Source organism: Rattus rattus, chromosome 4 (genome assembly GCF_011064425.1).
Source record: "Rattus rattus isolate New Zealand chromosome 4, Rrattus_CSIRO_v1, whole genome shotgun sequence".
NCBI classification, from domain to species: Eukaryota; Metazoa; Chordata; class Mammalia; order Rodentia; family Muridae; genus Rattus; species Rattus rattus.
The window spans coordinates 124,513,455-124,535,522 of record NC_046157.1 but is presented as its reverse complement, the minus strand read 5'-3'; the positions used below and the strand labels follow the sequence as shown (position 1 = coordinate 124,535,522).

The window sequence follows — 22,068 nt, the reverse complement described above, 5'->3', positions numbered from 1 at the left end:
TTTAGAGTAGTTCTATGAAAAGCAAAGGGAACCGCCTGCCCTCAGCATGTTTGCACTTTAGTTTTTCGTGCTAAAATGCACATGTATCCTGGGAAGATTCTGCCATCGTTTCTATTAATTACAGTTCTGGAAGGAAGACGTAAACATACTTGCTGAGACAATAGAGGCACTGGACTGGAAATGCGCTCTTAAAAAGCATCCGTGCCTTTAAAAATGTTTTGTTAAGTAAAATTTAATCACATCAGGCAATTTGCTTCAGTGAATACACAAGATTACTCTTTCATCTATTTTCCTTACTCAGAGAATCCTATCATGACCTGGTACCATTCCGTACTAGAATTTCTTCTGTGAAACAAAAACAGTCCCCAAAATGAAGGATCCTCAGGTGTCCTAGGAATAGCCGATGCTACCGAATCATTAAAGTTAAGGATGATAAGCTTCCCCTGGGATGGCTTAGAATTATCTTGATATGAAACATTTTGATGTCTAGATCCATCAGGCCTCCTAACAGCCACTCCAACAAAGTAGTGTTCATCTATTTTGCTTTCCTCAAAGGCCCAGTTTCTTTTTCTTCTTCCCCATCTAAAATCAAACGTGTTTCCTTATAAACCTGGCCAGTGTCCATGCTTAATGGAGATACGTCAAATTCTAGCCACTGCATTTCAAATCCCAATGCAACCAATGACTTTTATGAAGCTGTCTTTCAGCCCCCAGTGCTGGTAAAACATCCAATCGAGTCCATTCATCATTAAAACTTCTGATTGTTTCCCACTCTTTGTTGGTAAACTTTCTTTCATAATAGGCAAGAATTCTGGAATTGAATCAAGACCTGGAAAACTAGTCTTCATGCTATCAATGACAATTTGTAACTCAGGTTCTGCAGCAAGAACTACATAGTCCCCTTGATGAGAGATGTTTACGTTGAAATTGGGATAGGGATTCAATGAATCTTTCACAAGAACCTGCTTTCCCTTTGAAGTTTTCTGCAGATGGATATGAACCCAAGGGATATTCAATTTCTCTGTAACTAATTCCTTATCATCAGACAACAAGTCATGGCCTCCTTGGAGTCTCAGCAAACATACTGGCGGATGGACTCCTTCTCCTCAGGCTGGATCAACCACACCATAAGAAGCCAGTGGCTCAACTTGACTGCCAGGTGGCACAGGAGACAGCCCAGTGAATGCCCTCCATGGATGGTACCAAGCACAGCCTCTTAGCGGGGAACAACATATGACCCGCTTTGACCGCCAATACGCAGGCCAGGTAGAACAGACACTCCACATGGTTCTTTTATCAGAGTCTTTAATAGCCCAGCCAGTGAGGAAGTATGTATGTGTGTGTAAAGGTGTAAGGAAGTGAGGCAGCTTCTCTTTTCAATCTTGTGATTCAAGTTCTGTTCATCTGATGTAGTATCATCCGGTACTATCAACATCTGACCTTATGCTAGGAACACTGCTAAGGAAATTACAATAATTTAAAGTTTGCATAACATGAACTGGAAGACAGTACTTTAAAGATGGTGTCAGCAAAAGCTGATACTTCAGTCTTGTTCCTGAAACATCCACAGCAGGAGGGAATATTGCAGAGAAGAAAGCCCTGGGAGACTTGCTATACTAATGCTGACATTGCACCCGACCGTGTGTGAGAAAAGTCAGAGGGGATGAACAGGACTATCCCCCCAAATTTTCAGGTATTTTAAAGAGCTTTCCTTCCTCTAAACTATTGTAAGACAATAATATTAGCATAGAAAAATCTGCTGCCATCATTTAAGGCCCTCCTGCTAAAAGGGATTCAATGATCAAATAATATTGAAAAATATGGATTCAATAAAGTTAAACAGGTGTTTAGTTTTATTTGATGTGCATGGATTTGACTTAACCACAGGGTTCCACAGAGCTTTTAAGGAAGCTACAAGACAGAAGTGTACAGCCATTTCCAGTTTCCTTAGATGACAAAGGGCAGTCTCACCTTTTCTTTCCTCCCTCTACTCACCTCCTTCTCTCCCTCCATTTCTTTCCTTCCCTCCCTGCCTTCCTTCCAATGCAGGGTTTGAGGGGACTTAGGCAAAGTCAGAGGACATTAGTGCTCCAAGTACCTGATTTATCACTTGGAAAATGACTGAGATGTATTTTGAGGAATGAATGGATATAATATTCAGAAATTTAAAGACTCTGGTGCTAATGACACAATCTGAAAATAACTACCTTTGTAGTCCTTTTTACAAAGCCAGAAAGAGGTCTAGTACAGACTAGTCATAGCTATGAGTAGCAAAAAAGGAAAAAAAGAAAGAAAAGAGAGAAATAGGTAAATAGTTTTTTCTTCTTCTGACTAAAAATGAAAAGATTGTACAATGGACTGGAAAACAAAAGTCTTGCAGTCTCCCAGCATAAGGCTGCCATTTAAATAACAGACACTAAATCCAATTTGAATTTGTAAATACAAAGATACCAAGTCATATTGAGGTAGCTGTAGCTTTTAACTCTCAAAATTCAATTGTAGTTGTTCTTGTTCTGTAAATTATTGGCAAGCTAGTTTCAAACATCATCTGTTTTATATTGCTTTATTAGATATTGCTATCAGAAAGTATTGTTGTGAGATGAATTTAAAAGCCTCAACTAGAAAAAACTTCACTCAGTTGTTTCTCCAACTTGGATATGTGGATACTGAAGGAAGGATCCTTCTTGTCAACACAGGGTTCAGCCAAAGCATGATATTAGAACACCAGGAGAATTTCTTAAGTGCATGCCAATATTAACTCAGAGTTTCCAAGAGCTGGGTGGAACTGTTAATCAGTGTATTTTAATTCCCTCGACAGTTATGATATAAAGCCATGACTAAGGCCCAGTGACCTAAGATTAAACTATTTCTCCAATACTAAAATTACAAAGCTAAACTTTAAGTATCAAAAATAACTAAAAACACAAGAATTGAAAAGTGTAGATAAAATTAAACTTTATGAAGTTGTTTGTAAATTACATAGTGAAACTTAAACATTGTTAACTGTATAAAATAGAGAAAATAGCAAATATGACTACTTTTTTGTGATAAAAGTCAGTAAGAAATAAAGACAACTTCTGGAAAATGTCAGTAGAATTTCATCTAGAATCATAGCTCCATTAGATTTATCATATGAAGAAATTTTAATATGTGCTTTTCATGTTCCTATTAAGGGAATACAATTTCGGGCTGGAGAGATGGCTCAGCGGTTAAGAGCACCCGACTGCTCTTCCAGAGGTCATGAGTTCAATTCCCAGCAACCACATGGTGGCCACAACCATCTGTAAAGAGATCCGATGCCCTCTTCTGGTGTATCTGAACACAACTACAGTGTACTCATATATAATAAATGAATAAAAAAATAATAAAAAAATTAATGTAGACAATTTGGAGCATTGTTTCTACTTACCTATCTGAAGTAGATTGGAAATTAAATTGCAATATTAATACTGTACTCCTCTTTAATTGCTAGTGATCAACATACTTTGTACAGTATCATTCAGCCATAATTACTTTGACTTGTATACAGAAAATGGTACGTATTTGCGTTCATTCACAGATTCAGCTTTTCACCCATTTGTGTAGGAATTCTCCTAATTAATGAAAGGTTTTCCTTAATCTCCAGAACATTCTTAGTAGGTGTTATTAACTACCTACAGCTATATAGTTGCTAAGTTAGACATATTAGCCACTTAATATATTCTTGACGATCATGCACAAAACAGGTCCCGTAGCTTCTCAACGCGCAGAGTTTAAGTCTCTGTTAACTTCTCTACCAAAACAATGTGAAATCGTAGTGAGAGTTCAGACATTTTTAACTCATGCTTAGGCGTACGTAGTACCTTAGTTCCAAAGCCAGTATGAATATAGATTACAGAATCCAACTCCAAATTTTCTGATTGGAAAATTCTGCTGGTGAGATATGAAACTTCTACTCACCCCCCCCCAAGGAAACTTCTCTTTGTGACACAGGAAGATCATTACAGAGAACTCTAAGAAATCAAAATGCAGAGTTGCAATGGCACTCAGTTGCAATGGATCCATCTACAAAGCAACTTCGTCATCTAAGGCTCAGGGAACATGGCAGCAGAGGGAGTGAAAGACTGTGAGACCCACAGGACCAGCGAGCTTTCTGTGAGACTGTTTCCTGAAATTGTCAGAAGCTATCTCTGTTTACTCATCATCATGAGCTGAACAAGAATACCCATAGACATGCCAAAGGGGATGAGGAAAAGGTGGAGAGACCTCGGCCCTATACAAAGAACCACAAGCACACAAGGAATTCTGAGAGTAAGAGAAATAGTCCTCTCCGGGGAATAGCACAGGAAATGGTTAACTAATGTCAACTGGTCAGCCCTGAAAACATACATACAAGTAACATTATACAGACAAAGCATTATATATTACATAAAACATATATTATACATACTACATATATATTATATGCATATACTTATAGATATACATAATGCTTCTTAGTGTGTCAAACATTTTACCCCACAGAAAGAAGCACAGTGTTGCTTAATTATTAAAACATCTCTAATAAAACAGAAGTGACCACTATTCTTGTTTGATGGACAAATTGTGTCGGGCATGTTGGAATTCAGCAACGATATCTAACATCAGAAAATTGTCTTGGGCATATAACAACAATAATTATGAGTAGGGCATGCATTTGAAAGAGAAAAGAGGGTATTTGACAGGGTTTAGAAGGAAAAAATGGAAAGAGAAATGATGTAATTTTATTCTCAAAAGTAAAAGACATGTTTTTTAAGACTCTCTTGGGCCAGTGTGGCTGCTCATAGGTAGAGTGCTTAACATCAAACCTGATGACCTGAGTTTGATCTCTGGAACCCTAATGGTCCATAGAAGGAGAAACTGGCTCTCACAAGTTTCCTTTGATCTCCACATATATACTGTTAGATACACATGCATGCCTACAAAATAAATTTAAAATGTTAAAAAATTAATCCCGATTTATAATATGGTCAGACAAATATGCAGTCACTGGATCTCATTGTTTCTGCTTGAGAGTTACTGCATGTGGCTGTGTCCTGTGAACCAAGGGAAGCACTGATAGTCTTCATGGGAAGAGCTCGTATAGTCCATCTCAAAGGAACAGTAGGATGATAAAAATGCTAGGAGGCCTTGTGTTCTGATGTTAGACAGAGGTTTTGCTAAGTTCTAAAATGCTTGATGATGCTTGTTTACAAAACAAAACTAGTTGTTATTTCTGCGTCTACTGGTGCTATAGGAATTAAATAACAGGGTGTTTCTGTCGGTTAAATGTCTGACACATTAGAAGGCACAACATGCTTCATGCCTATACTGAACAATCAGAAAACTTTAGAAACAGAAGAAAAACAAATCCCTCATTGCTAAAGTGTCTTATATTTTTTCCAAACTCATTTATCTCCAGTGTTACTTTTCTAGAACAACCCCTCCTCCTCTTTCTCCTCCTCCTCTTCTTTCTCCTCCTCCTCCTCTTCCTCCTCCTCCTTCTCTCCCTCCTCTTCCTCCTCCTCCTTGTCCCAATTTTCCTAAGCCCTAAGTAATTTCACAGGTTTTAATGCTGTTCCTTTCCACTTGCAAAATTATTTTTTCTTGTTGTCCTTGATGTTGTGGAGTTGATCAAATTCAAGGCCTCCTGCCTATGAGGTAAATCCTCTACATCCAAGCTATCCCTGAGCCTCTCCTCAATGTTTTTAAAAGTTATCTTTTATATGTATGCATATGTGTAACAATGACTAAAGAAACACGGTAATGAGTTTGCAAGAAATGAGGAATGCCTGTGAACAGTTGGGAGGAAAGAGAGGGGAAGGGCAATAATGACTTCATAACTTCAAAATCATAAAAATTCAAATGAAATGCAAATCTACATAATTCATGAAGCTGACAACAAAAAGTTATTACATTTTAAACATAGTTTTATGCAAAAACAAAAAAATGATCTTCAATTTCTTTAAGATATGACAACCTCTCTCTCTCTGTCCTAGACTATTCCACAACTGAAGTGGTTCAGCTGAGGAATGTTGGAAGCTATTATTATGCACTAATTTAAATAGGAACTTTGGACACCAATGGTATGGGTTCAATCAAATTACTACTAATCATATAATGTATATGGTTAAGCATGATTCCTGGGCATAACTGAAAATGTAGTAAGGAAACTGATTTGAACCTGCTGGGAAAGAGTGAAAGAACAAACATCGGTGCTGGTCTACTTCCCCAGTACCTAATGAAGAACTACATAATATGCATACTTTTATTTACATATTGAACAATGCGGTGATCCCTTCAGTAAATGATGTTCTTCTGCCACTTGGTGGTGCATGCCAGTTGCAAAATTCTGCTTCTTGGTGGCACTGTAACACTAAATGTATCATGAGTGGGACAGAATCACAGCATCTCCAGCTGAAAGGCTTTTTGGTTCCAATTGCTCAATAATTTAAAGAACCTCTGTGCAGGCAACAGTGTTTGTTACCCAGTCACCGCCAGTCATTAACTCCTTTGGCGGTTTAAGTTACCGTGGGCAAAGCGTCTGAAGAATACAAATTCTTACAAAGCACACCAAAATTTCACTAAGCAGAGACTTCAATAACAAATTTCTTTGCTAAAAGCGTCTGTATAATTCTAGGTTGTAGTCAAACCCTGAAACCCTAACGCTGGTTTATGACCATAATCATTGCAAAAACACATTGTCTGAGAGACTTTGCCTTTAGTTGCAAAGGGGCTTGTGTTCAAACGCCTGATTAGTGGCTGATCGCTGATCCACGCCTTGGCACTCCTCACTCGGTACTGTGCGGTTGATGCGGCTAGATCTGCATTAAGCTTGAATGAATGTCGCAGGCTCCGCTGAAAGGCATCTCTGTTTCTTTGTTTTTGCAATATCTTTGGCAGCTCCATCTTCTGGGCATTCCTTTTCTTTCAACAATTCAGTTGCTCCATCTAAAAGCCGATTTTTCTGATGCCTTCAACGTCTGGTCAAATTGATCTGTGTTAATGGAGTCTTCGCTGGTGAGAGATGCCATTGACTGGAACGCTGAGATCTGCGGCTGCTTATTTTCCAGGGGCAAGAGACACCAAGATTCAGAAATCTTTAGAGGTGGTTGGGGGAGGGGAAAGGTAGTCTTGGGAGGGAGGCAGGATGTGAGATAAAGGAAAGGGTTTCACATATAGAGGAAGAGAAAGGTGGCTCTGAGGGCTCAGGGGTGTTGCGGGATCACGTCTCACAAGGGGGAAGTTAAAAAGCAAGGAAGAGGTTGGAGGTTACAGTTCTTAAAGAGACTGCGATGGCACAGTTTGTTTTCTGGTGGTGTCTGCGGAGGATAGATAGTCCCCCTTTCAAAGTCTATTGGTGACTCTTTTAAGTGATTGGTAAAGCTCGCTAATTGCTTGTTAGATGCTATCAAACAATGCTCTTAGACAAGATTCAGGAGGTTATGGGAGGGGGATACAAGGTAATTTAAAGAAAGAGAAAGGGGAACGCTTTTGAAAGAAAGAGAGGACAGAGCAGGAAATGAGAAGGGAGAGGGAAATGGAGCAAGAGTATATATGTATAATGTGGATGAAAACAATACCCTAAATGACTGAACGATCACACACGCAAAAGGAAAAACTCTTTGGTGCAAGGCACCAAGAACCCTGTGACTGCAGTAGTGACTTGAGTCACTGGAGACAGACTTTCTCTCCATCCTTGTCCCAGAAAGCTCTGGGCCCTGAGAACTAACATACCATTAAGCTAAAGAGTGTGCCTAACTGCGTGGAGTGCGGCAGAAGGAAGGCGGGTACCGCTCTGCTGTTTCCCCAGGGCTGAGGCGAAGGAGGACCAAGCGGAGGCAATGACTCCTGCGGGGCTAGACTCCCTTGCCTCTCCCAGGTAGCCGGTGATCCACAGATGCGGCGTAGAGCGCCCGGGTCTACCGCCTGAGCACTCCAAGCAAGTCCTCTCCTCCGGGATGCCGCTTCGCTGTGGATTCGCCCTGTAACCCATTCTCAGCTTGAATGCAGGGACGCTTCTCGCTGCTCCTCCGGCTTCTTGTCCCGACCAAAACTGACCTTCCAACCACATTTGGTCGAACCTTTTAGACAGCCACACAAATAGGTTCCGGTCTTTACTTTACCAGAGAGCGCTGGGGAGAGGGAATCAAATCTAGCTGGACTGAGCTGCAGAGAGCCTGGAAGGCATAGGAGACACAGGGAGACTGGGGAGAGTCGGCGAAACTGGCTGCTCCAGCCGGGCGAGCACCGTCGGGTTTGATGGGGAGCTAGCTGCCGCTGCCGCTGCTTTAAGCCATCAGAGCTTTTTGGCTCCCGCACTGCCGCCTCTTGCCCTCTTTTCTCTGCCACCGCCTAGAGAAGCATCCTTGTGCTTCTTATGCTACCAGGACATGCCCAGCCTGGATCCCTTTCCCGGCCCGGCGGCGCCGGCGGGACGCCTTCTGCTCCCTACCAGCTTCCCCTTTTGCCCTGTGGCTGCTGGTCCTCCACCTACTCCGCCCCCACCACATCTAGCTGGAAGACAAGGCCACCCAGCCGCAGCCGGTGCTAGCTGCCGGGGGTCACGCACAGAAGAGAGGCGCAAACCCGGACCTCGCACACAGTAGGGGGCGTCCTGGAGCAGAGCAGCTAGGCAAGTGGGATGAAAGGGCGTGGGAGTAGCCGCCCTGAAGCCTGAGCTTCTCCCAAGAGCCATCCCCGCCTAGCCCCACTCGGGTTAGAGCCCAGAGAGCTAGCCCATCTGTGGCATCGCTGGCCGCCTCCTCCTTGCACCTCCTCACCGACCCCTCCCTCCCGGGACCTGCATCCCGCTCCGCCAATCAGAGTCCGACTGCCGCTTCCCACGTGACCCCGGGCGGGCTAAGGACCTGCTGCTTCCCAAACGCCAGAGGGATGCGGGCGGCAGAGCGCGAGAGGCGGCGGCTGGGCTGCGGGGCGCTGTGACTGTCCCTCCACCCAGTCTGGTCGCGCTCCTCTCTTCGGCCGCTTGCCCGCCTCCTCTCTGCACCCTGGTTTCTGTCTCCTGCTCCTCCTTTGCCCCGACCCTGTTCCTTATGGCAGCAGCTCCCTGCATCTGGGGCGCAGCTTCTCAGCGGACTATCCCCTCGCTCCGCAGGCTGAGCCCAGTCACTGGATGTTGCTGAAACTCCGGAGATCATGCGCTCCTTTGGCCGCAGCCTCACCGCCGGCTGTCTCTGCTGCCGCCCCCTCCTCTGCTGCCGAGGTCCGCGGGATGCTCAGTAGCCCGCTGCGTGGCCCCCGCGATCCCGTGTTCTTCCGAAGCCGTTGGTTGCTGCAGAGTTGCGCGAAGTAGTCATGGTGCTGTGGGAGTCCCCGCGGCAGTGCAGCAGCTGGACACTTTGCGAGGGCTTCTGCTGGCTGCTGCTGCTGCCGGTGACGCTGCTTATCATAGCCCGCCCGGTGAAACTCGCTGCTTTCCCTACCTCCTTAAGTGACTGCCAAACGCCCACCGGCTGGAACTGCTCCGGTAAGTCCAGACCCTCAGACCTCTACTCCTTCACCTCTCAGAAGCGCAGAAGCTCCACAGACCTGTGCACTCTCATGCGTTTGCACAGCCACTGCCTGAAACCCAGGACTTCCCACCTCAATCCTGAGAAACATTGGGGACTGCTTCTGGTAGAGCTGGGCATGCTGGGATAGGAACAAAGTACAGGTGTGGGGAACCTTAGATGTTTGCCCTCCTCAAATTGGAGGATTTAGAGAAATACTAAAGAGGTAATTTTCTGGGTTCTCGATCCCGGGGAAAACACGCAGAATATTTCCCATCGTTAAAAAAAAGTCTAGCCTGGATGTGAGAGAAATAACTTTATGAGAAAGGACAATCGAGAAAGCAATAAATCAAATGATGACTGCAGGGAAACTGTTAATTCCTGCATAAAATGTTTCTGAATACAAGGGGTTTCTAGTCAGCACTGGGTCACAGATAATTCTAAGGAGGCAAGTTTCCAGGGATGGAGTCAGTGAGTCTCAGTCTCTCTCTCTCTCTGCGTGTGTGTGTGTGTGTCTCCTTTCCCTCCCTCCCTTTCTTTCTCTTTCCTTTAGCTTGATCTGTCTATACCTCCCTAGCTCTCTTTTGCTCTCTCTAGTGCGCCCTCTCCCTCTCTCCCTCCCTTTCTTCTCTCCTTTCACCCCCACTCCCTTCTCTCCTTCTTTGGCCGCAAACGCCATTGATTTTCAAAGAGGTTGATTTTGTAGCCAAAGGATGCCAAATCCAAGCTTCCCCAAGCTCCAATGTGGAGGACAGAAGTTGAGAAAGAAGCAATCACAGATCCCCTGCCCCCACAGCAGAATGGGCATGCCCCAGGGCTGATAGACACTCTTCTGAGAACACAGTGACCCTACCATGGCTGGTTCCAACCCCTTCACTTCTGCACTGTGTTTCATTGTTAGGCAGTCCTCTTGCTCATTCAGTCTCAGTCAGAATACTACAGCTTGACAGCTGCATGCTACTGAAGCCTCTAATTGAAAGGGGCCCAAAGCTCCAAGTTACTGCACTATTCCTGGCTGATTTTACATTTCAATATCAGAGACTCTAGTGTACCTGAAGAATCGTAGTGTGCTTTCTTTGACGTTTTTAAACTCTATAACATGCATAGGCATTGTCCCCATGGTCTAGTCTGGTCTCATTTTAGCAAGTGGGTTTATAACATTTCATTTTATGTAAATAAAATCGTCTCACAATTAAGTCTGTCTTTGAATAAGGTGGCCTTTGGAGATGTGTAAGTGAAAGGAAATGTGTGTAACTTTTGAAAGGATGTGATTATTACGTATAACATAGGTGGAGGCATGTAAAATTCTAAGGGGTGACTAATGTAAATGCTAAGAGACAATTAATTAATGTATGTCACTCCAGTTTAACCTTTGTTAAGACAAGTTGAAATGTACAGTCCTTTTAGATTTGGGTCAGTAGACTAACTTGGTTCTGCTTTTGGTAATTTCTAAATTTGGCATTTTATGAAGCACAACATGTCTCTAACTTATTCTTGGTTCCTGAATTCATGTATGCTATTTTTAAAAGAATAAATTCCGCCTGGGAACATAACATCCTTAAAATTTGATCATAGCTAATGTCGACATATTCATAGTTTAACATGACTCGTTTGTTTCATTCTTAACTGATATTGGTATTAGGAGTAAGTCCCTTAAATATGACATTGACGATGAAGAAGTGCATTATGAGCCAGATATGTCAAATCTGTGTGCACTAACTAAAAAGGAAGAACTATGTCTAGTAAGGTTGTGAAGAACTTGGCAGCCCCCTCCCATCCCTGTTAACTGGAAGGTGATCAATCTTCTTTGGAGTCAGAGAGGCCTTCACAGAAAACACCAAGTCTGTGTATCTTTATTATTGAGGGTTTGCTTCCTCTTTGTCTGGAGAGATTGTAAATAAGGGTCATTTCAGATCTTAAAGCAAAGAACAATTAAAGACCAGAGAAATATTAAAATGGCAACCACAGACCATAACCAAATCCTTTCCTGAATGTTGAGTTTGGGTCACTGATGTACCCTACTTAGTGAGAAAAAATTAATAAGAAAGCAGAGAAGCAAGTATCAAACTTTCATTCACACAGCCACTGTTAGTCTAAGCTAAATTTAAGAAAGCATGCTCAAAAGATGATCCTGAAGGACAGTTGAGTAGGGAACAATTGAGAAAATGTGCACTGCTACTGATCATCTCCCTAGATTTTGAGGTTATTAGTAGAAGGCAAACTTGTGGCTGCTGGAACTAAATGTTAGGTAAATTCTGTTCACGCTACACAATAAAAAACTTAAAAATAAAAATCTTTAAGAATTGTAACATTTTAAAGTGACTGGAGCTTTCTTTTTAAACTTGAGGTTACGATGACAGAGAAAATGATCTCTTCCTGTGTGATACCAACACCTGTAAATTTGACGGGGAATGTCTAAGGATTGGAGACACTGTGACTTGCGTCTGTCAGTTCAAGGTAAGATGTCTGATATTTGCATCTTCAGCTCATTAAAGGGGCTGCAAGGCAGTGAGCTTCTTGTGCAAACCCATCACTTGGCGATGTACAGACTCAAAGGGAGGCTAGCGTCAAATAAAAATACTGCCAAGAGGGCCAGCTGTGGTCGAGAAGACATACGACCTGCATGTGACCTAGTCAAAAGTGCCACTGGTGGTCGATAAGCTTCAGATTGCACGTTTTAGACCATTGGTGTGCGTACCACTTTATAGGTCAACCGACTGAGGATGATTGTCAGAGTGATCAGTGGTAACAGGTGTGGTTTTGTACTTTTGCTCTTCACAAGTTGTCATTATTGTTGTTGTTGTTGTCATTGCTATTTTTATATTGTTGTTTGTTTTAAGGGCCTTTGGTTTCCTTATCCTGCCATTATGATATGATTTATGTCAACTTCCCTTAAAGTCACTCCAAAACTACTGTACCAGTTTGGAAGTCATGAACCTTGTTGTATGCATTGAAGGTTTTGAGACTAGCACATCAAACAACTACAGAGTCTCTTTAGGGTTCATATGAACACACAGAGGCTCATGTTGACTCAGAAACAGGAGAAAGGTAGAGGGTGTCACGCGTGAGAGAGGATTTCAACATTTAGATAAAAATGTGTATTTTTACAAGGAAGTTATCAAGATTGTTAAGATTAATTTAAAATGATGCTGCCATTGTTATCATTGGAATCGTTTATCCCCATTTCCCATTATGAAAATTATTGGAGTCTATTTCTTTTCAAAATATGACACTACATAGCCTCATATGACTTAGTTGTTGAACTAGCACCTTATAGCTTGATTATTATTGAATTACATTTAGAAATAAACATTGACATCTAATTTAAACCGAGTCAAGAAATATGCAGAGAAATAAAACTATGAACAAGATCAGGAATACTTAGTTACAAAAAATAGAAATGCAAAGTCATATTTAAATATCTGATTTAATATACAATATTGAGGATTGGCTTAATAGTGAATACTGAGGACCTGACCCAACATCTTAGTGAGGCAGATAAGAAAATTCATCTTTAAATATGGATTGAGATACTTTTAGAGAAGATCAAAGCTCCACGGGCATTATTTTCCTCCTTTTTGAGAAACAGAGTGAGCTTATTGATAGCTTAAAGTGGCCAAAGACATTGCTATGGCTTTAGAGACGCATCAGTGCAGGTCACATACAGGTGGCATCAACTTTCACATTCTCCATCACAGTGAATGAAGAGCTATGTGAAGGAGACAGAGCATGGGAATTCCCAAGTCATAATTTTTACAAATGAAAACCAAAGAGGGTGAGAAAACCAATTGGAGAAGTCAGTCTTATGGAATTTTATAGCTTTTTTTGTTAATTTTGTGATTCCCGTGAATTTCTCTTACTTTTGTAACCAGGGATAGATACAGTAAGTAAACTTAACAGTGGCATAAAATGGTTCACAAAGTACAGTACTCAAAGGAGATGCTCTTGCTTCTGGTATTTCAGCCGGAAGAAGTAAAAGGAACTGGTATAATTCTAAATGTATAAATGTACAAAATGGAAGCAAGTCGTCGTTTTCTTATTAAAAGATCTGTGTTTGATTTTTAGCTGCCACAGAGACTTTTATCAGTCAAGATATTTGTGCTTTTAATACATTGGCCATCCAGTATGTATTGAGTAATTGTGGAGTAGGTTGGGAACAATAAATGAAAATTTGAATAGGAACTATAACTGTATTTCCTTATTTCTACTGGGTCATACTGATTAATGTGTTTTACACTAGTCAGTATTTTAAGAGGAAAAAAAGACATCTTCCTAGTAATAAATTTAGACTTTAAAATGTATCAGAATTACTGAATGTCTAAATCAAGGGTAGTTAAATAAAATTGTACAACTTGCATGAGATGAACTATATTAAACTAAAAGCTCCTTGAACTAGTTTCTTCCAGTCTTCAGCATTTTCATGTTGTTTTTTTAGGTTTTTTCTATTTTTTTATGTTTTTCCCCTTCTATCTGATAAAAGTGAAGACATCTGAAAATTTCTGCTATCCAGAATCCTAAATTTCTGTATTTTGGGCATTTTCAGATATAAGCATAAGTTATTATGTTTAAAGTGGGAGGTATATTAGTATTTCTGGATGTGAGATAAATTTCAAACACAAATGGACATATTGTGCATAACTTATGTTCCAATATTTATTACTACTAAAACACTAAAATGAACTTATATGAATCTGACTTCCTTTAGATACTTTAAAGTACACTAATTTCTATCTTCAAAACTCATTCAATTCTTATAACTAGGTTAGATAATTTGGTTTTGCTAATTTTTTTCCTTTCTTCCATCTTTTTTCTTTTTTCCCTCTCTTCTTACTTCTTCCACATCACTGATGACATTACCCAGGGCCTTGACGTGCTAAGCAAGTGCTTCACTATAGAGATTCATTCCCAGACCCTTTACATGGTTTATAAAATGAGGAAATTTATGACTATTAATATAGTTTCCAATGAAGTAAGTCATAATTCCAGAATATGAAACACAGTCAACCAAACAATATATTTATATTTAAGTGCATCACTTTTAATTTTTCAATATTACTAAGCATTCAAATAATAATTCCAATAGCACAAAAGCAATACCAATTTATTATAGACATTAATTAATAAGGCAATATAAGTGGAACATCTGTAACCCAGAAATCCAAATTCTGAAATAGTCTGAAATCCATCGTGACGTTTAAAATGTTTGGAAATCTTAAGTGTTTCTGGGAGTATTTTATATAGGTGCTAAAAGTTGAAGTCTATTCTATCATTCTATAAATGCCAAGATCTCAAATGCTGTGCCTCTAAACACATTGGATAAGGGGTATTAAACCTCTACAAATAATTCTTAGATGATAAAATAAAAGTTTATAACGTGATGCGGTCTCAGGCATCCTCTCTCCTACAAAATACCCAAAGTTACACTAGTCAACGTGATAAGTCAATTGTGAAGGAAAACTGAAGGAGTGAAGAGGAGAAACATGGATGAGTGAACCAAGGAAGAGCAACAGAAAGGTGACAGGGAGGAATGGAGGCAGGGAGAGATACAGTTGTTCTTAGCACTGCTCCAACAACGATCCATGGTAATTTATAAGCTTAGTATGAGGTAGCCTTATGCTTTCTCAAGAACTTTTCAATTTAGATATTAAATGTTTGCATTTAATAAACTATGTGTTATATCTAAAAATGTTCAGTTACTACTGCTGCTCAAAATTTTCCCCAGAACTTAGAGTCTTCATGAATGTTTATTTTATTCATAGATGTGCAGTTTTGATTAGTTTTTGGAACCAGTTATCGCCACTCTCTGTTGTTAGGGCTAAGGAGAGGTACTTATGCTCAGATCAGGGCTCTAATTCATGTCTGACCACCACCTGTGGAGCTCGGCTCCTCTCCACTTCTGAATCTTTGCATGGACTATGTTGTACTTTGACATAGCACAATGGCTAGGTTTAAAGGGCACAATGAAGAGAGAAGCCAAGTCAAACCCATGTCCTTTAATGATCTAACATGGAGAGTTAAAGTCACATCCACCACAATCAAAGACCTGCCCATTTAAAAAGCCACCAGCATGATACATGCAAGATGTTGTTCTAAAGAAATAAAGGTTACTTTTGGAATGGTCAAACAGCAACGCATATAGATTTTTAAACGTTTTATTTTCTGAAAGAGTATTATTTTATATCTTAAGCTATTCTTCCTCAGCCTTTGATAACAGAATATAACAGAATTCATTTAACATCTGTTGAGAACCTTCTCCATGCCAGACTCTGAGGAAGGTGCTGGCGATAGATAAAACTTAAGTCACACAGAGCTTTGAGATGCTGGATTTTCAGCTTTAAAATCCATATTAACCACACAAGCATTTAATCACATGATAAAATTTTCATCATTTTAATGCCCTGGCCAAGTTGTTGAATCCATTAAGGTACTGTATAAGTGTCTTAAGCGATGTGAAACCTTGGGGACAAAGTCATTTTACTGAAATCACATATTTGGAAAATAAACTTCAGATTTTTAAAAACATAAGGAAAATGGAACCACCAATTCCTCTTAGAAGCTTATGTAATACACTTACAGACTTAACCATAACCATGGCTTAATTTTGTTTTTGTTAACCGGACAACTTTGTAATCTTTAGTAAGTGACTAAACATCTATTTTCTCCCTATTCAGACCATGAATAATGTCGTGACTGCCCCACAACCATTTTCAAGAACTCAGTGTATTTCAGTGTGGCATTTTCTCCATTCTCATACAGAGGGTTGCCACGGCTTCATTGTTTTCTAGTTCTAACACCATGGTACTTCACTGTGAATGCTAAGTGGTAATTCTGCTAGTAAAAATAAGCCATGTCAGATAATTTCCATTTAATAGGGCAATGTTTATAGTGAAGCGTGAGATCTTAAATCTTATGTTAATTCCCCATGTATCTCAATTTACCACTTATGAAACTTACAGACCTTTAGCTACTGAGTAACATACCAACCTCTGTAGCAAGACACAAAGACATCTGTGAGAAACAGAAGGAAAACAGAACTAGACATCCACCCTCGAGCATTAACAGCTGAGAGTATCCCTGTCCTCTTGTGATTTCCGTTTTAATGAGTGCAAGTCATGGTACCAAGGGCCAAAAACATTGTGGTGATAATCTCCAGCTAAGCTCTTCTCAGCTCTCGCAAATCCCCCTTTTGGCTTCTGTATGGAACTTGGCAGCTCTGTTTTAAGCACTGTTCACATTTGGCTTACTGCAGGCATCTCCTAGAAGTGACATGAGCACTTCATCTGTTTATTCACTATTTTAAGATGTATATGAGGATTGTTCCATCGCACCTGACAAAGATCCCCAGCCACCCTGCCCCATCGACAAGCCCTCTATTTTACTGACTTTTCTAAAGCATATGAGAAAGAAGAGAAAAAAATTCAAAGTTAGGCAGCGGAAAATGTGAACACAAGTAATCTGTACACCAAATGTTGCTAAACTTAGTTACTAGAAGATAACCAGGGGCAAGAATGCCAGACCTAACCATGGGAAGCTAACAGAGAGGTAATTGACACCATTTTTAGCTATCATGTATCTAAAGAGAAGGTAAGCCAGTCTACTGTTCATTCTTTTTTTTTAAAATCTTTGTAGCTTCTTTTATACAACAAGTTACCAGCTATATGGGACAATGTTTGTGTACGTGATTGACATGGGAGTACACTTACATATAAATACATCAAAATACAGCAGTGAATACACACTAGACACAAACCTGATGTATATACCCAGTGTGGGAAAGCCTTCGCTTTTCAAATAGACTTTTAAAAACATAAAACAATTCACCAAGGAGAAACTTTAAACATACAATTGGGTAAGTTTTCATCATCAGATATTAGGACTCATAAGATCATATATGGAGAGTAATACTATGAGTAGAAAGACATAAGCAAAAAATACCTCAGTTTACATATTCATACAGATAAATTTCTCTAGAACTGTCAAAAATATTTTTGACACACATGTGAAACGCAGGCTAGATAAAATTCTTTGTTTCTTTTACCAGCTCTTTCCTTCTTCCTCTTCACTCCTCCAATCATCAGATACCACCATAGCTTGGTGATTCTCCAGGTCCATTCTCCAGTCTCAGGTCCCGAGCACGGCACATTTATCTGGTACTTGACCATCCATTTGTCTTCCTGGCCATGAATATAAAATTCGCACCACTCTAATTTGTTCTTTCATCCTCCAATATTTCTCATTGGAAAATTCAAATCGCCACTGGCATTTTTATGAATAGCACTGGATATACTCTGTCTTATAGTTGTCACTAATCAAATATAATTTATAAAACGCATATATGTCTGGAAAGCTCATCAATATGTCCAGTCCATAGGTGTCACCTCTCATAAGAGGATTTCTTAGTTAGTTAAATAGTAGCAATGGATTACCAAAAATCAGAGTCAAATCAATTCATATGCAGCTATATAAATATACTGAGTCTATGAGCCAAGAGTATATCTATGGAATAGGATTATTAAATGAATACCAGGTATCCAGAATATCTAATTATTAATTATAGAAATAAAGATGAAGATTTCTAAAATACGTAGTAAATCATGCTGTTAGCAGTTGTAGCCATCATGATATGAATCCCATAAAATTTGGATTTACTCTTTGAAAAAATGTCAACTAGCAAAATTTAATATTTGAATTATTCAGTGACAGAACAAAGGCAAGACTCATGTGCCTTTCATTTAGAAAGCACTGATTTGTATCACATGTAAATTGTCTGGGTGGAGAACTGGGAAGTGGCTTAGAAAATGAAGTACTCACTGTGCAAGCATAAAGACCTGAGCTTAATGCACATACCTTATGTAAAAGTATGAGTGTTACGATGCACGTCCATGATTACAGCATGGACAGGCAGGCACAGAATGGTCCCAGGAGCTTTCTAGCCAGCCAGCTTCATTGAATCTGAGAACTCCAAACTCAGAGGGAAATCTTGACTCAAAGCGAACATAAAGAAGTGATTGAGAAAGACACTTGATGTCAACCTCTGGCCTCTGCACATAGGCACAAACCTGTACATGAGTCAGCAAGCACATGCACAAATGTATACATACACAAGATAAGTACATAAGTGAATAAATTTTGAGAATGACTAAGCTTTTGTTATATAAAAGTAAGAAAGAAGATTAAATAGGCTATTGTGAATAAAAGGGCACAGATAATGTAAGAAATTGCAGTATAAAAATATGTCTCAAGCTTTTGTCAATTAAATTCTTACCTTATGCCAGTTTTATTTTTCGATCTTTGGCGTAAATCCTTGAGCTAAAATTTACATGTGATAGACTTTTAAAAAATACAGACATGCATATTGAAATTTTCTTGCTACCTGGGTAGGTTGCTGACTTATTTTGTAGGAATAGTAAATTTCTGGCATATCAAAAGTTCAAACATTCTAATTAACAGTAGTAAACAGAAAAGCATTTTCACATGTATCTGCATGCATGGTTTTCCTTATTGTGTTTCTGGCATAGGCAAGCCTTGATAAATAATCATCTTGATCATTTCATTTGTTTTAATTAAACAATGAAGTGCATCAGTAGTAGTAATCAGCAGATAATCACATCCTGGTGTAATTAGCAGGTAAGGGACAGAGCCAAGTATCTGTAATGCCTTAGAGTGTGATTATAATAGGATGGCTATACCCGGTAGGTTATCTAATTTCCATGTAAAAATATGTAGTTTTGGTAATGAGGTTATTCTCTTTCTCAAACACATGAATCGCGATAGTTTGGATTATTCAACAAATTTGATATAAAGTTTACCTCTGGTGAAAGTTTTCCGTCTATATTTCAAAGTCTTGTTTCTCTGCTTGGTCTTTATCAATATCCGAAGATTGAATGTTAAAAAGTAATAAGAAAATCCGTCTCACCTGAATAGTCGTTAATTTATCAATATCAATAGATAAATAGATATTCAATAAAAATCATAACCAAGAAGTAACTGGGATATTTTATTTTGTTATTATGGTTTTGAGATTTCAGCCAAATATTTCTGCTGCCTACAGAGATCGCTGTCAACCTTGATTTTAATAACATGACATGGCTGATTTGTTTATTTTCACCCTAATAAGAAATTAGCAAGGATACCTCAGGAAAACAATTAACTAATAGTGGTGTGCTTGTTGTTACATCTTTTGTGTGCTAGTGGCTTAGTCACTTTCTCAGAATCGCTTAATTAATTTAGATACTTGTGTTGTCCCTGTCTAAATCAAAGGACCAAATGGTCTACTTGACATCGACTTTGTGTATCTTTCAATGGCAGGCTCTTACAAAGCAACAACTTGAGATCACTGAACACCAAATGTGGTTGGTTTTGAAAATGGTAACTTGTCTTGAGGATGTCGGGGGAATATAGAATCCAATAATAACAATAGTTTTTTGTTCGTGTGTTTCTCTTTGTTCCTCAGTGTAACAGTGACTACGTGCCTGTGTGTGGCTCCAATGGAGAGAGCTACCAGAATGAATGCTACCTGAGGCAAGCTGCCTGCAAGCAACAGAGTGAGATACTTGTGGTCTCAGAAGGATCCTGTGCTACAGGTACGCGCCAGTGTTCCTGAAGTGGACTGTGCGTCCAATGGCTTCTTGTATACTATTGGCTCAAAAACAAAACAAAAACAGAGCATCAACAACAAAAAACAACCTTCCCATGCATGAACTTGGGATTCCGTTTATTCTTTTGCACATCATTTTGTGATTCTTTTTTTTTTGTATTTTAAATACGACTGCAAAACAGAGGAAATGCATCAATTGACAACTGGTATCTTTAAATACATATATTGTTTCCCGAAGTGCAGGCAGCTGAATAAAATACAATTAGAAATCTGAGTAGATTATCAAATTTATAGGTGAAGTTTTTGTTTGCTTGGTCTATTATTTTAGAAATAGGGTTTATGTTCTAGGGTGCACCTTTGCAGGTTGGAGTTGAGGTTAACAAGTATTTTTGTAGAGGCACTAATGTTAGATTTTCACTGTAAGATGTGCTGGTTACCCCTTAGCAGATCATGCTGAAGAATACATCGGCAGTGTGAATAATTTACACTAACATCTGTCTTTTTGACACAGTTAAACTCAGATTCTACAACGCTCTTTATTTGTGTTGTTCTAAGAATGATGGAAGGAAGTAAAGATGGAAGGAAGGAAGGAAGGAAGGAGGGAGGGAGGGAGGGGGGGAGTGAGGGAAGAAAGGAAGGACATCCACAATCCTCTTAGCTTTTCAGGGTTATTTGTTTAATTTTACTATTTGTTTTTCTTTAATTGCATATATTCCCTCCCTCTCCCCTTCTTGTATGTGTGTGTGTGTGTGTGTGTATGTGTGTGTGTGTGTGTGTGTGTGTGTTACAACCCAGAGATGTACAGATAGAGAAATAAAGCGACAACAGATACAAAGAAAGAGCAGTTAGGCAAAGCCTGTTGAGGAAGGCAATGCTTTAAAGTGGAACCAAGTGCAGCTTAGGTCATAGGCATCTTAAACAACTGTCCTAAATAAAAAAGTAACACAACAGGCTCACTGTAGGCACTTACAAAAACTCTCCGGAAGGTCATCCATCGTTCAGGAAAAAAAAATGATAATGCAATAGGAAAACCTCTTTCAAAAATAACAAAATAGTGTCAGGGAATCTTCTGTAAAAGTCCCTCTGGGATAAGAAACAGGTTTTTCTATTTTAGGGTGTAACATGAGAAGAATGTATGGTTGGGATAAGGTACACAGTGAGTAATTACAAAGCCCTGGGTTCTTTGGAAGACTGTCGTCAGCCTCCTTACAGTTAGGGGAGACTGATCTTTGAGGATCTCCTCTCATTACCACAGTTTCCAGAGGGAGCAGAGGACAATGGACCAGAAACGTTTCTCAGCTACACTGATACAATCTTTGGATTGTGTGCTGGTTGTTAAGGGGTCTTTTCTGACTGATTCTTTGCCCTTGCGTTTGAATGACTTATCTGGATGATGGTCAGGAAGAAAGCAACAGTGCCTGTGGTCAGTACAAATTTGGCATGGAGAAAGGACGTGTGTGTAAAAGTGGAGGCAAGTGTGCAGGTCAGAGGGCAGGAAGAGGATCAGAGGCCAGCCTCAGAGTAGAAATTGGGGCATTAAAAAAGAAAACACTAGGAAACAAACTATGAAAATCACCCATCCATACCAAAGGACAAAACGATAAAGAACAACTACTTTAGCAGTAATGGAACAGAAATACATGGAACCTTTGGACCTCAGGAGGGTTGTAGCCAACACTGCAGGGAGCAGTAAAAAGCTCTGTTTATAATGAAGACCCAGGAAGGCAGCTGAGTAGCGTGTACATCACCCAGTGAGGACAGGCAGGTAGAAAACAGTCATACAAGCCATACCAGGAGCTAGAGCCATGGCACATGGCACCTGGTACCAAAGATGATATTCTTTCCCCCAGCCTCTGAGTGCCTGTCAGTCTACACAGTTTGATTCATTCAACTCTATTCATGCTAGTCCCCAGTGTGCTGTTTTTACTATGAAAATAAATACTTAGCCAAGTAGAAAATTTA

General features: G+C 39.9%; 2 protein-coding genes across 3 annotated transcripts in view; one reads left to right on the top strand and one right to left on the bottom strand.

Annotated features, from left to right (window-relative positions):
* Positions 1-310: 310 nt before the first annotated feature.
* On the bottom strand, positions 311-1,233 carry Aasdhppt (aminoadipate-semialdehyde dehydrogenase-phosphopantetheinyl transferase). The gene is given in 8 exon segments (XM_032899541.1): positions 311-364; positions 366-560; positions 563-677; positions 679-726; positions 728-794; positions 797-1,033; positions 1,036-1,146; positions 1,149-1,233. Coding segments are annotated over 8 exon segments (912 nt in total).
* An 8,066-nt stretch (positions 1,234-9,299) lies between these two features.
* The window catches only part of Tmeff2 (transmembrane protein with EGF like and two follistatin like domains 2), a 267,840-nt gene continuing 255,071 nt past the window's right edge, over positions 9,300-22,068 (top strand). For both annotated transcript variants that reach the window (XM_032901096.1, XM_032901097.1), the window contains exons 1-3: positions 9,300-9,487; positions 11,857-11,966; positions 19,963-20,092. In XM_032901096.1, the coding sequence (XP_032756987.1) occupies positions 9,316-9,487; positions 11,857-11,966; positions 19,963-20,092 (412 nt within the window). In that variant the 5' untranslated portion in view covers positions 9,300-9,315. The remainder of the gene's footprint in view (positions 9,488-11,856; positions 11,967-19,962; positions 20,093-22,068) is intronic.